Source organism: Mastomys coucha, unplaced genomic scaffold, assembly GCF_008632895.1.
Source record: "Mastomys coucha isolate ucsf_1 unplaced genomic scaffold, UCSF_Mcou_1 pScaffold23, whole genome shotgun sequence".
NCBI classification, from domain to species: domain Eukaryota; kingdom Metazoa; phylum Chordata; class Mammalia; order Rodentia; family Muridae; genus Mastomys; species Mastomys coucha.
In genome coordinates this window covers 100,348,674-100,362,724 of record NW_022196906.1, presented here as the reverse complement: position 1 = coordinate 100,362,724, position 14,051 = coordinate 100,348,674, and the positions used below count along the sequence as shown (strand labels likewise).

The 14,051-nt window shown below is 44.6% G+C and overlaps 1 protein-coding gene across 2 annotated transcripts; it reads right to left on the bottom strand.

Annotated features, from left to right (window-relative positions):
- Nucleotides 1-1,965: 1,965 nt before the first annotated feature.
- Nucleotides 1,966-3,601, bottom strand: LOC116072885 (IQ domain-containing protein F6-like). 2 transcript variants are annotated; one of them, XM_031344451.1, is made up of 2 exons: nucleotides 2,947-3,601; nucleotides 1,966-2,395 (listed from the first exon to the last, which is right to left on the bottom strand). In XM_031344451.1, exons 1-2 carry the CDS (start codon nucleotides 3,049-3,051, stop codon nucleotides 2,027-2,029), a joined length of 474 nt encoding a protein of 157 aa, XP_031200311.1. In that variant the 5' UTR covers nucleotides 3,052-3,601; the 3' UTR covers nucleotides 1,966-2,026. The 2 variants fall into 2 exon arrangements, with proteins under 2 accessions (XP_031200311.1, XP_031200312.1); XM_031344452.1 differs by having other exon boundaries at nucleotides 1,966-2,391; nucleotides 2,947-3,057.
- Between the last annotated feature and the right edge of the window lie 10,450 nt (nucleotides 3,602-14,051).

Genomic DNA, 14,051 nt, shown 5'->3' with positions numbered 1-14,051 from the left:
AATGTTTTTGACCCAAACTGGAGTTCCCTCCTGAGCCTCACTTTACTTTGCACTTTTGGGTCATTGGAGACCTCGAAGCCTTGATGACCCTGAGCCTGCTCGGCTCATACTGGAATTCTCTATGACCATCCCCAAGTCAGATTACTCAGGCTCCGTGAAAAGCATTTAACTCAGCCATTCCCAGATGTGGCCACACACTGGACTCCCGATGCCCAGGTCCCACATCAGCATACTCAAAGGAGAATCTCAGACTGCATGGTATTTTTTAATGGCTTAGGAGAGGACAATGTTCTCTCCAGAGGAGGATCAGTCTTCAACCCTTACCAGCCCAGGTTTTAAACACTTCTCACTGCTGGGACAGCACCAAAAAGGCCAGATTGAAAGAACATCCCCCATGGTCTGTTTCACACCTTACCCATCTCACCTCATGGCTTTGCAAAGCAGGAGGAGAGCTATATCTGGAGTCTGTAGAGGGGTCCCTTGGAAGAACAACATCCACTCAGAAAATCTGATGCTTAGATCCATCACTGCCACCTGCAGCTAATGGAGGTGATGGGAACAGACTGAACTCTGAGCCTTCTCTTCTGCCCCTGCTATCCTGGAAGCTATCACACGCATGCACATGCACACATGTGCACGCACATGGACACACTCACCCACATGTGAGCTCGTGTGCACATGCATGCAAGAACACACATGCATACACATACACAAGCATGCATGTGCACAAGTGCACACACACGTGTGCTCATGCACACATATGCGTGCACACATACAAGAACACACATGGAAGGACACACACATGCACATGCACTCATGTGCATACATGCACACACTTACCCACACGTACACATGCACACACATACAAGAACACACATGCAAGCACACATACATATACACATTCAAGAACACATGTGCACATGCATACGTGTGCACACTCCCCCCCACACATACTCGCACACACGCACACATACAAGAGCACACATGTATACAATCTTCTCCAGCAACAATGCCATGAAGATCCCTGCTTCTTGCACACCCGCTAGCTATTCCTCCTACTCCCCACGCAGGGCCAACCATCCACAGATCCTAGGGAGAGGAAGACCTCAAATTCTTATGTTGAAAGTTTAGACTCCTGAGGGATCTGGATGAAAGGCACCTCAAGCTTAGAAACAAAGCAGAAATGAGAGATGAGCCAAGACTGTGAGAGGCCCAGCAAAGCTAAGGTCAGCAGCAGCCACTGAAGCTGGCCCAGCAGAGGGTGGCAGTCTGAGGAGGGACCAGCATAGATCCTTCTGAGGACAGTAGGATCTGAAGTCTATGAGGCATGACCTCCAGTCATACCCTGCTTGTGTATCCACCCCAGCTGCCTCTCTGCACCCCCAAGCCATGCCTGCTTCTCCCAGGGAGTGTCCAGCAGAGGGAGGAAGCCTTGATGCTCAGCCTCAGGGGACAGAAGCAGCAGGCACAGCTGCTGCCTCTCCTCTCAGCTCCGGCCTTCCCCAGGGGCTGGCTCTGGAAGACAGCCTCCCCCACAAGCCCACGGGACACATGTGTGTCCTGCTGCTACCCTGCTTAGGTGTGCTGTCCTCCTGGTTCCCTGCCATGCCCCGTGCTGGCCCCCGGGGCCCTGTGGTTCATGCTGTGGAATCCCTGTTTTCCCAGTTAGCCCAGCTGCAGCCAGACTCTCTGGAGCTGGACTCTGAATGGAGATGTTTAGGCATGAGCTGCAGGAGAGCAAAGCCTAAGGCTTATTCCCAAGGTAGAGGAACCCCAGTCCAGCTGCTAGAGGCATGAAGACCTGGCCTGAGCCCTGCAGTCCCTTTGCACAAGATTGGCTAAGTACATCATTAGGAACAGAGGCCTAGGATGGGTCCCAGGGGACAGGGGCACTATACCACACCAGGGAATCTTTCTGAAGTTAGGGGCTCAGTTCTCTATGGTTCCAATATCCACAGCTGAGTCTGTGATCAGTTAGTGTCTTTATTGGGAAGGAGATCCAGCCTCCCCTGGCTTTGCCAGCACCCTAGGTCATAAGGATTTCGATGTCAAGCTCCAGCCGGCTGGCTTTGACCTCATAGTGGCTGTGGATCATACTTTGGCTTTGACTAGCATGCCAGCGCCACTGAGTCTGGATAATGCAGGCTGCTTGTCGTGCCTGGAGGAATCGTCTGCGGGCCTGCCACATGCGGACGTATGCCTGCACCTTCACCACTGCCCATTCCTGACAGGTGTAGAGTTTTAGTGCCAAGCGCCGTTTTTGCTCCACTATCTTGGTTTGCACTGACCTCCACCAACACTGGATGGCCCACGCTCCAAGTGCTGCATCCAGTAGTGTTCGTCGGACCATATTGCCACGCCACCATGACTGTATCTTTATGGCTGTCTTCTCTAACTGATGGAGGGGGTGGGGGGAGGGAAAATGTGGAGATGTTCAATGGGGTCCTCTGCCATTCCCACCCCCACTTCTGTCCTTGGGAAGAAAGTGGGTCTGTCCTGACCGCTTGTCTCTAGAAGACCCATTCTTATTTCCAGCCCCTACTGTACTGGCTGGTTTTGTGTGTTAAACTGATACAAGCAAGAGTCATTAAAGAGGAAATGCCTCCATGTGATCCAGCTATAAGGCATTTTCTCAATTAGTGATCAATCAGGGAGGGCCCAGCCTGTTGTGGCAGTCCTATCCCTGGCCTAGTGGTCCCGAGTTCTATTAGAAAGCAGGCTGAGCAAGTCAAGAAGAACAAGCCAGTAAGTGGTATCCCTTCATGACCTCTGCATCAACTCCTGTCTCCAGGTTCCTGGCCTGTTTCAGCTCTTGTCCTGACTTCCTCCAATGATGGCCTATAATCTAGAAGTATAAACTGAATAAAGCCTTTCCTCCCCAACTTGCTTTTTGGTCATGGTATTTTTGTCACAGAAATAGAATCCCTAACTAAGACACCCACTCACCTTTATACACTGCTCGTTATCCACTGGGCAGGTCTCTTTTGAAAGGTCTGTATTCACAGTTTTGATGTCCATGGCCTTGGTCTTTGGAGTCCACTCATCTGTCATTTAGGCTACCCTAGCTTTTGCCCCGCCCTCAACTATTAGTCACATGCCCATCACTGGACTCCGCCCATCTTCCCAGGAGCCTTGGAGCCTTCTCCTCAGGCCCTGTGTGTCTGCATTTTAACTACAGCCTTGCCTCCTCCTGGACTGGTCAAACTTTGTATTCATGTACTCCCATCCTTGGGGCATCCTTGTGGCCTCTGGTTGCGTCTCAGACTCCTCTCCACCTCCTGGTAGCAGGGGAGAGTTATGAAACTGTCAGGTAAGATAGTCTCAAGTTAAGGCTGCTCATAGATATTGTGGGTTAGGGAAGGCTTCGGTGTCAAGGCTCCTGGAAGGGACCGAGACCATGTGAAACAATAGAAATGTATATTTTTGTCCAAATTTCTTGGATCAGAAAGGGGCTCATGTCTCATCTTCCTGAGGCCCCTCTGCCATGCCTTCTGATGCTTTGTATGGAAAGATAGCCTCGTTGGCTGAGCTGGGGTGTGGCTGGTTTAGATTAACAAGCAGAGCCCTGAATGCGTCCCAGGTGCCCCTGAGAGCACGGACTTCTGCTCCTGGCCTTCAGAGGCTTCTGTGTTCATTCTCCCCATGTCACAGCATGAAGAGGTAAGGACAGAGGTACTGCTGTTGTGACATCAATGTGTCCCATAGAAGCTGGCACTAAAAGGAAGAGGACTGAAAAGGAATAGTACAGATGAGAAAGCAGGGAGCCAGACATCTACTGGAGAAAATCCTTCCTGGTGCCAGGCATATGACTCCCCAAGATGAAGATTCTCTTTTCATCAATATTTTTTACATGTGTGCACCTGAGTGAATATATGTGCACACAGGGATCTGTGTAACTCAGAAGACAGCATCCCCCGAAACTAGGATTTCAGATGGTTGTGAGCTGCCATGTGGGTGCTGGGAATCAAACCTGGGTCCTCTGCAGGAATGGTAAGTGTTCTTAATCGCTGAGGCCTTATCAGTGTTCGGCTAAAGTAGAAGTTCCCTGTCGTTGGAAACATACTTGACAATGCAATGATATGAGTGTAAACGTATATGGTTGGTTTTTTTTCTCCACCTCCCTTCTTTTTAAATCAAAAACTGGGGATTAAATCCAGAACCTTCCACATACTAGATGAGTGCCTACTGTTGAGCTATGTCTCCAACCTGATGGGAGTTTGATAAAAATAGAACTTATCAAAATTGGGGCTGAAGATCTAGCTTGGTGGATAAGAGAAGATTGAGCTCTGTGCAAGCATAAGACTGTGGGTTCTGTGCACCTCATGCCGGTATTTTGTTTGTTTGTTTGTTTGTTTGTTTTCAAGACGGTTTTTCTGTGTAGCCCTGGCTGTCCTGGAGCTCACTCTGTAGACCAGGCTGGCCTCGAACTCAGAAATCCACCTGCCTCTGCCTCCCAAGTGCTGGGACCTCTGGCCTTCACATATGCAAGCATAGGTGAGCAACTTCCCCACATGTACACACATACACAGAAAACACACACACACACACACACACACACTCAGAAACTGATTATTGGACCAAACCCAGGAAGTGGAGGTCTGCAAGAAAACTCTCAGGTTTTAAGCATCCCAATTGTCAATAATATTTTTTTTTCAGAACATGATATAAAATCATCCCATGAAGGACAGACATACAGTCTAAGAAGTGGGAAAGAATCATAGCGGTGGGGTGGTCAACATAAAGAAACACCCTGAGCACGGGCTGCCCACCACCTTTTAAACGCTAGTGCCTGGGAGTGACTTCCTGTCCTAAATGCTCACTTAGCTTCACAACTGCAAGTTTGTATGCTTTGTACTATTCTGGAGATTGGCCTTCTAAAGGCTATAAGCTTCAGATTCCACAAAACCCGAATCTGTCGCCTCACACTGGGAACATATCATTGTGTAACCAGATCTCCTGGGAGCTCACCAAGTACTGTGTTTCCAAGACTCAGCACTGCGGTTGGTGCCCAATGATCCAGGAACAAAGGAACAAACAATACAGTAACAGCGAAAGCCCTCTGGGGTCTGGAATGCCATTCTGGTGTCAGCACGGTTGCTCTTTTTTCTACTTTTTTCTTTTTTTCAGTGGATGACTATAGGATCATACACTGTCCACAGCTCCTGTTTCTGTATGGGAGGCCCCTGCTGCCTCACACACCTGCATGAAAGTGTCCATCTGGACAAGCTGCAGGTCCAAGCAAGCAAACTCTTTGCATTGCATTCAAAGTCCTGAAAAGAATTCACCTTTCTCCTGTTAATGGCTATCTAGCTGGGCAAGCAGAGCACAGCCGCCAATCATGCCAAAGGCAATTGTCTTTGTAGCAAACCCCCAGGGCTGCCATCAGAAGTTCATCCCTACAGAACGGAGCACACAAGGGAGGGGCTGTGGATGCGGCCATCTTCCTGGGCGCAGCCCATCACACCAGGTTGCTGTGGCCCAAATCCCGCTTCACTCCCCACTTTTCCTTGTGGATTGCTCCGCTCCATTCTGGCTCTGTGGGAAGTTGCCATGGCATCCTGGCTTTGTCTCCTCTTTGGATGAACTTGAAAAACCCCACCTGCCCTTTTATGCTCACATATTTTTTAGTTCCATGGTGGCAGCCGGTGTGCTGGGGCGTGCTCTGGTCCATCTCCAGTTCAAGTGTGCTCCATTCTCTAGAAAATTTCTAGGTTGTAAACTTGGTCCCTGTCTTAGAGTTTCTATTCATGCTCAAACATCATGACCAAGAAGCAAGTCCCCAAGTTGGGGAGGAAAGGGTTTATTCAGCTTACTTCCATATTGCTGTTTATCACCAAAGGAAGTCAGGACTGGAACTCAAGCAGGTCAGGAAGCAGGAGCTGATGCAGAGGAGCCTTGGAGGGATGTTCCTTACTGGCTTGCTTCCCCTGGCTTGCTCAGCCTGCTCTCTTATAGAACCCAAGACTTCCAGCCCAGGAATGGCACCACCCACAAGGGGCCCTACTCCCTTGATCACTAAGATGATCATTGAGAAAATGCCCCACAGCTGGATCTTATGGAGGCACTTCTCCGACTGAAACTCCCTTCTCTGTGATAACTCCAGCCTGTGTCAAGCTGGCACACAAAACCAGCCAGTACAGTCCCCAAGATGATGGCACTAGGGACTGAGACATTTAAGAATGAGGTCTTAGAGAGAGGTCTTATTATTGAGGTGCTGCCCTCCAAACGGATCAGTGGAGCAGGAGTCCTGAAAGCTCCCAGTCAATCAAAGCTCTTGAAAATGAAACTGATTTCTGAACCACTCCTCTGGCTTTCCCAATAACTCCACCGTTTAGATGGCCCCTGCCACTCGCTAACACTAGTGTCAGGCTCCTGAATCTCACTTAACTATGAGTTAGGTGGATTTCTTTCTTTATGAAGTTATTTGGCACCGGGTCCTTTATTACAGAAACAACAAGATGGACTAAGGCAAGAAGTATGATGAGTCCCTGATTCTTACTAAGTAGTCACAGACCATGATGCTTGCAAGCTCTGTTTCCTCATAAGTTCCCTCTCCATATAAATACACCAAGGCCAGGGAATGACATAGGGTGTCCCACTCACTCTATTTCTCTCAATCTTATCCCCTCAGTACAGAGTCTCTCACTAAACCTGGAGCTAGGCTGGTCCCAGCAAGCCCCAGAAATTTTCCTATATTGGTTCCAGCAGTTCTGGGGTTACAGGCGTATGTACAACCAAGCCTAGCTTCTTGTGTGGGTGCTAAGTCCTGAGCTCAAGCCCTCAGGTCTGTACAGCCACCAGCTCCTCCTCACAGAGCCATTGCTCCACCCCATCTTCTCTGCTTGCTTAATTGTTTCTAATGAAACATATGGTGTGTTTCTTCTGCTAAAATTTTGATATACAGAAACATTAAAAGGGGGAAAGTGAATTTCGTGTGAAATTTGCCCTCATATTCCTCTATGCCATGTATGCACAGACTTAATTTTCCTATTAAAATAATTTAAATAACTTAAAATATGCATATTGACATCCATTACTTTGTATGTCAACCTGAGAAGTCAATAAAGAAAGGACAAAAGCTAAAAAGCTCAACATAATCCTATAAAAATGGATACATTTCGAGCCAGACTTTCCCTTTTATTCCTGCTGCTCCTAGCTTAGATGATGTCCTAGACATTTATACACAGCACATCCGTATGTGTGTGTGTGTGTGTGTGTATTTGTCTTTTAAAATTGAAGTTTACAAAAACTGATAAAATTAACCACTTAACCATCTAAAACTGCACCATCCAGAGGGTTTTAGCACGTTCAATGGTATTTAGAATCCACCTCTACTCACCAATTCTATTTTTACCTAATTTCAAAAAAGGAACTCTGCCCATTGAGCGCCACCCCTCATGGCCTCTCTGCCATCCCAGGCCTCCAGTCTCTATGCATTTCTAGGCGTGTTCTGGAAACTTTATATAAGGGACCTTCCTCAACTGATTTCTTAGTGGAATGGTTTCAAGTTTCATCCATGTGGCCCATGCCTGCCAGTACGCCATTCGTTTTTAGGGCTGAATAGCAGCATCCCGCTGCAAGGTCACCCCACATTCTGTTGGGATAGTCATCAAATGGTGGATGTTGAGTTCTTTCCACATTTTTATGACTGTTAAAGGTGCTTCCCCAAACACGCACAGTCTTTCTTTAAACGCCTGTCTTCATATGTTGGAGAGATGGCTTGGCAGTTAAGACACAAGCCACTCTTCTTCCTAGAGTTTGGTCCCTACCACCCACACCAGGTGGCTCACGGCTGCTCATAACTGTAGCTACAGAGGGACTCTGACTCTTTCTGGTTTCCACAGGAACCTGCATTCACGTGAGCATGTCCGCATGTAGGCACACATGTACACAAAACTAAAAATAATACAATGAATTTTTTAAAACGCTAGCCCGTCTTCCGTTTTTATTTTTCAGATGTAACTGGGCATGATCATTTGGCATCTAAGTTTTTGGGAAACCAGAACACTGATTTTTTGTTTCTACACAGCTGAGTCATTGTCCATTCTCACGAGTCTCTGCATTCTCACAAATTCTAGGAACAGTCCCTTACACCATTCTAGCCATGCTTGTGTGTGTGGTGGCGTCTCATTATGAACCAGGCTTTTACCTCCCTGAGGTTGATAATGTTGAGCATGTTTGCATACACTTTTGGCCATTTGATAGCTTTTACTTTTTTTTAGACCAGGCTGGCCTTGAACTCACAGATCTGACTGTCTCTGCCTTCCGAATGCTGGGATTAAAGGAATAGCCGCCACCGCCTAGTCCATTTGATAGCTTTGTAACTACTGCCTATCGAAGTTCTCCCACATATGTGTCCAGCCACAGGCTCATATGTTTGAATACTTGGTTCTCAGTTGGTGGAACTCCATGTTCTCATGACGGAGAAAGTGAAGCCATCCTTTCATTTTCTTTATGTTGCTATTTGATACATGCAATTTTAAAATTTTCTTGAAATCTGTGATAATTTGAATGGGAATGGCCCCATAGAATCAAAAGTTTGGGTCCAACTTGGACCCAAGCTGGTGGAACTGTTTGGGAAGGATTAGGAAGTGTGTCCTTGTTGGAGGATGTCTGTCACTGGAAGCTGGCTTTGAGATTTCAAAGGATTCATGCCATCCCAGTCCCCACTCCCCACATCCTCCCCACCTCCTTTCAGATCAAGATGTAAGTAAGCTCTCAGCTGTTCCTGATACCATGCCTTTGTTCCCCCATTACAGACTCGCACTTTCTGAAACCATGAGCTCCGCATTAAATGCTTTATTATACATTGTTTAGTTCATGGTGTTTTATCACAGCAATAGACAAGTAACACAAGATCAAATTATCTCCGTTTCCTTTGTTGGTTGTGATTTGGTGTTGTAACTAAGGAACACTTGAAAGCTCCAAGAGCATAAGGGATTAGTTACATGCTTTCTTTTTTAAGAAAAATATTTTATTATTTACTTGCTTATTTATGTCTGCATTGGTGTTTTGCCTGCATGTATGTCTGTGTCAGATCTTGGAGTTACAGACAGCTGAGAACAACCGTGTGGGTGTTGGGAGTTGAACCCTGGACCTCTGGAAGAACAGTCAGCGCTCCTAACCTCTGAACTATTTCTCTAGTCCTATTATATGCTTTCTTTTAAGAAGTTTTTATAGTTTTATCTTTTACAGTGGCATCTTCAGTTAACTTTGAGTTCATATTTGTAAATGATGCCAGGCTAGAATCCAAGCTCTCAACATCATAGTGTTACCCAATTATAATGTTTTTGGTAGAATACTATCCCTGCGCCTTGTCTTTGTTCCCTTGTTAAAAATCAGCTGAACACAGCCAAGCTAGGTGGCACATGCCTTTAATCCTAGCACTTACAAGGCAGAGACTCTGTGAGTTTAAGGCCGGCCTGATCTGTATAGCAAGTTCTAAAACACCCAGGACTACATAGAAAGACCTTGTCTCAACCCCCATCTCAAAACATCAACCAAACATAGGTGTATAGGCTAATTTCCAGCTCCTCACTTTCACTCCAGCAGCGTATAGATCTACTCTTCTGCCAGTACCATACTGTTTTGATTACTAGAGTGTTGTAATAAGTGTTATAATAGGGAATTGAGAGGTGTAAGGCCTCCATTTTTTTCTCCAGTGTTGTTTTGGCTCTTCTGAGTCTTTTGTATTCCACATGACCTTAAAGATCAGCCTGTGGAGTGGTTGTTGAAAAGAGTGGGAATTTAAACAAGGATTACATTGAATCTGTAGATTATTTCTCTACCTGTGGACCTAGGATGTCTTTGCACTTACTAGGTCCTCTTCAGCTTCTTCCCACTGTGTGTTATAGTTTTCCAGATAGGAGTTTTACACCTGCCTGGTTAAATTTATTCCTAACATCTTTATTCCTTTTTTGGTGCTCTTTATTCATAGGATCGTTATCTTAATTTCATTGTTGGATAATTTATTGCTAGTATGTAGAAATGCAAATGAGTTTTCCATGTTGGACTTCCTGCTCGAAGCTCTGTCGAGCCAGTTTATCCCAGAACTTCTTTACATGCTCCTGGATTTTCTGTACAAAATGCCCTGTCAGCTGCAAATAGAGGTCGGGTCTGTTTTAGTTTGCTTCCTTGCTTAATTCTGTGGCTAGAATTTCCAGGACAATGTTGAACAGCCTCGAGGAAAGAAGATGCCCCTATGTCTTAGTCAGGGTTTCTATTCCTGGACAAAATATCATGACCAAGAAGCAAGTTGGGGAGGGAAGGGTTTATTCATTTTACACTTTCCACATTGCTGTTGATTACCAAAGGAAGTCAGAACTGGAACTCAAGCAGGAGCTGATGCAGAGGCCATGGAGGGATGTTCTTTACTGGCTTGCTTCCTCTGGTTTGCTCAGCTTGTTTTCTCATAAAACCCAAGACTGCCAGCCCAGGGATGGTTCCACCCACAATTGATCACTAATTGAGAAAATGCCTTACAGCTGGGTCTCATAGAGGCATTTCCTCACCTGAAGTTCCTTTCTCTGTGAGAACTCAAGCTGTGTCAAGTTGACACAAAACCAGCCAGTACACCCTTTCTGATTCTTTTTTGAATATGGAGTTCACTGATTGCCTAGAGTGGCTGTCTAGTGAGTCTCCAGAGAGCCTCCTGCCTGTGAGTCCCAACGCTGAGATTAGAAATGTGTTGACACACATTTAATCATGTAATCATGCCACACATGTAATCATGCCAATTTTTACGTGGGTGCTGGGTGTATGAACTCAAATCCCCATGGTTGTTAATGGAGTCATCTCCCCAGCAGTCCCTGCTTTTTGAAATAGGATGTCAGTCTACAGCTCCAGGTAACCTAGAACTTACAATTTAGCCCAGGCTGGCATATTGAGTACTGGGATTGTATGGGTATGTGTGTGTGTGTGCACATATCATGCCCCAGCTTCCTAGTTCCTAGATGGTTTTCTCTCTCTCTCTCTCTCTCTCTCTCTCTCTCTCTCTCTCTCTCTCTCTCTCTCTCTCTCTCTCTCTCTCTCTCTCTCTTTCTCTCTCTTGGTTTTTCAAGACAGGGTTTCTCTGTATAGCCCTGGCTGTCCTGGAACTCACTCTGTAGACCAGGCTGGCCTCAAACTCAGAAATCCACCTGCCTCTGCCTCCTAAGTGCTGGGATTAAAGGCATGCACCACCACTGCCTGACACTTTATCTCTTCTCTTTTTTAAAGATTTATTTATTATTATATGTAAGTACACTGTAGCTGTCTTCAGACACAGCAGAAGAGGGTGTCAGATCCCATTACAGATGGTTGTGAGCCACCATGTGGTTGCTGGGATTTGAACTCGGGACCTTTGGAAGAGCAGTCAGTACTCTTAACCGCTGAGCCATCTCTCCAGCCCCTCTTTATCTCTTTTTAATATATATTTATTTACTTATTTCTCACTTGCTCTCTCTGTGTATGAGAGATATAGAGAGGGAAAGAATTCTAAGAGATCACCCTTCTTACCCAGAATATGTTACGGATGATTTCTTAAAGTAATTTTCTGAAATATTTTTATAAAACATGCACTCTTTGTTGGGTATGGAGAATGAGGTCTTGGTGCTGTTACCTTAGTGGTCATCTTGTGACTCAGCAGAAGTTTTCCTTAATGCTAAAGCAAAGGCGCATCCCACCCAGCTCCCAGTATTTGCAGAAGGACTCTGTTCGGATTTGGGGGTATTCTCGGGCTCTCTGACAGTTTTCAACTATGAAGACTTTATATTAGCCCTCACTTTCTGCTTGTGCAGAATCTAAAGGTTAACCAGAAGCAAGAGCTTCCCATGAAGCTTAGGCACCAGGCCTTGTCCATTATGATGGATACTGTATGAACAGTGGAGACATTAAGGTCATGGTAATAGCATAATTAAACAAACACTATGAGGACACTTGCTACAAGCTGAAATGTTGTGAACAGCCATTCACCCTATTATGTAGGGTTGAGCCAAGAGAGCAGGTCACTTTCTTTGCTTAGAGCCAGGGTGAGAATGATGTTATTAATATCTGTACTTGCTGAGCCACATCTGCTAGCTTAGCTTGTGCTTGGCCAGAATTATTTATACCCACAGCAGGTTGCTCTTAGATGGCACGGACCCCTTCCCCTATAACCCAGACACACAACATAGATACACAGACAGATGCACAGGTACATACAGGAACACACAGCACAAGTGAGCCATCTGACACCAGCCATCTGGGCCAGAAGCTCATACAAATGTTGCATGGATACAAGGCTATGTTACAATAGACTTACATTATTACATTTGTAGCAGCCTGATCATCTCAATAGATAGCCCTGCAATGCTCATTTCCCCACCTGCCAATAAGAGCAACAAGCTTATGGGAATAAAAAATATCTTTGTTGGGATGGATACGTCCCAATGGGGAACGAGGTAAGGAGGCTCGGCTAGTTGACTATAGGGGAGGTCAGACGACACTGTATACACGCTGCACCTCTGTGCACTGTGTGGTAGTGCTTCGTAACTCTTGGGAAAGTCAGGTCTAGATAGAGTAACATGAAAGCCACTGTACACAGAGATTTCAGTGGGTGAGTGGATATAATTGGGCAGTAACACTGTAGGGTTACAAACCCAAAACATTGTAGGGTTGCCTTCAGGAAAGAGTTCCTCTATTATAAGGTGGTCATAGCTTGCTACCTGTCCCCAGTTGGGTGACCAATGAATAATGTAAAACAAAACAACCAATAATTTAAATTCATAAGGGAAGTTGTTGGAGAATATAAAGATAATTCTCCCTATGGAGAGATTATTATTGATTCCTGCTGAATTACCAGTATGGTCTATGTGGCTGTGCATACACACATATGTGTGAGGAGAATGGGGACAATGTGGCCTAGAATTTAGCATAGTTAATGTCTAAGAGCAAAGGGACATCTACTAGACATGAAGGATCTTAGCAGTCTGGGGCCAGAAGCCTATGGGCAGAAGGGACCATGGGAATTGTACACACTGTCTAAAGCAGCACTTGTCTCCTGGAGTGTTGTAAAGTGCTCATCTCAACATTGCATCTCTCTCTTTTTTTTTATTGCATTATGATGAGAAAAGTTATATGATTTCAATTTATCTAAATTTGTAAACATTTAAAAGCATATTTTAAGTAAATAGAATGAAATCACATTCTTGATTTCCTTTTGTACCCCAACTCCTCCCAGAGACCCCCCTTCAATACCTACAATATCTTTTTTGTCATATTCTTTAAAATTTATAAAATATTATAACAATAAAAATGAGTATTATAAATGTTGTTTGATATAAAACAACAATCAATTTAACACTCTTATGTAGATGCTTGTCTATGGCAATACTGAAAATACATATGTTTTTCTCAATATAAATTTTAAATAACTCCAAACATATTATCTGTATATTTCAAAATAATACTTCGCTACTAATATTTTGTTAAATGAGCATAAATATATAAAGTGTTTTTGTTTGTTTGTTTTGTATTTAGCAGAGCTTAAAATCTTGATTCTTACTGTGGTAACTTGATACAAGAGTTACAAACGTCAAGCAAAGCATTCAGTCTTACTCTTTGTTGTTCTCTTACAAGCCCCCTCCCAATTTAATTATCTACATTTCTTTTGGGTATATAAATACTTTTAAAATATGTAAGCTGTTCTGAAAACAATAGTATAGTGTAAAAACATGAAATAAACAATACTACTAATAGAGAGGCTGAGATAGGAGAAGCAAGATCTCAAGACCATTATGTTGTACACAAAACAAGACACTGTCACGAACAAACAAGCTGAAAGTGTATATGGATTGTATAATATTGGACCTATTTCTCCAATTGTCAAATTAGAGAGACCATTGGTTGACAGTCAGTAAATTTCTAATTCCTCATATTTTTGGATTTCAATCAATTAGGATATGTTGGTAATATTAATTTTCATATTGACATATTAAGAAAAAGTAATTGTTACTTCCTGTTGTATTTGTTGTAAGAGATAGAATTAGGTTTGTGTGGATTTGTTGAAAGATTACTTTCTTGCTTCTTCTAGG

What these genes read in the sequence shown, in the direction of transcription:
- LOC116072885 (XM_031344451.1), bottom strand. Translation starts at nt 3,051, where the DNA reads ATGACAGATGAGTGGACTCCAAAGACCAAGGCCATGGACATCAAAACT. An exon ending in ATAACGAGCAGTGTATAAAG is followed by an intron (nt 2,396 to 2,946) that starts GTGAGTGGGTGT and finishes CCCCTCCATCAG; the next exon opens with TTAGAGAAGACAGCCATAAA.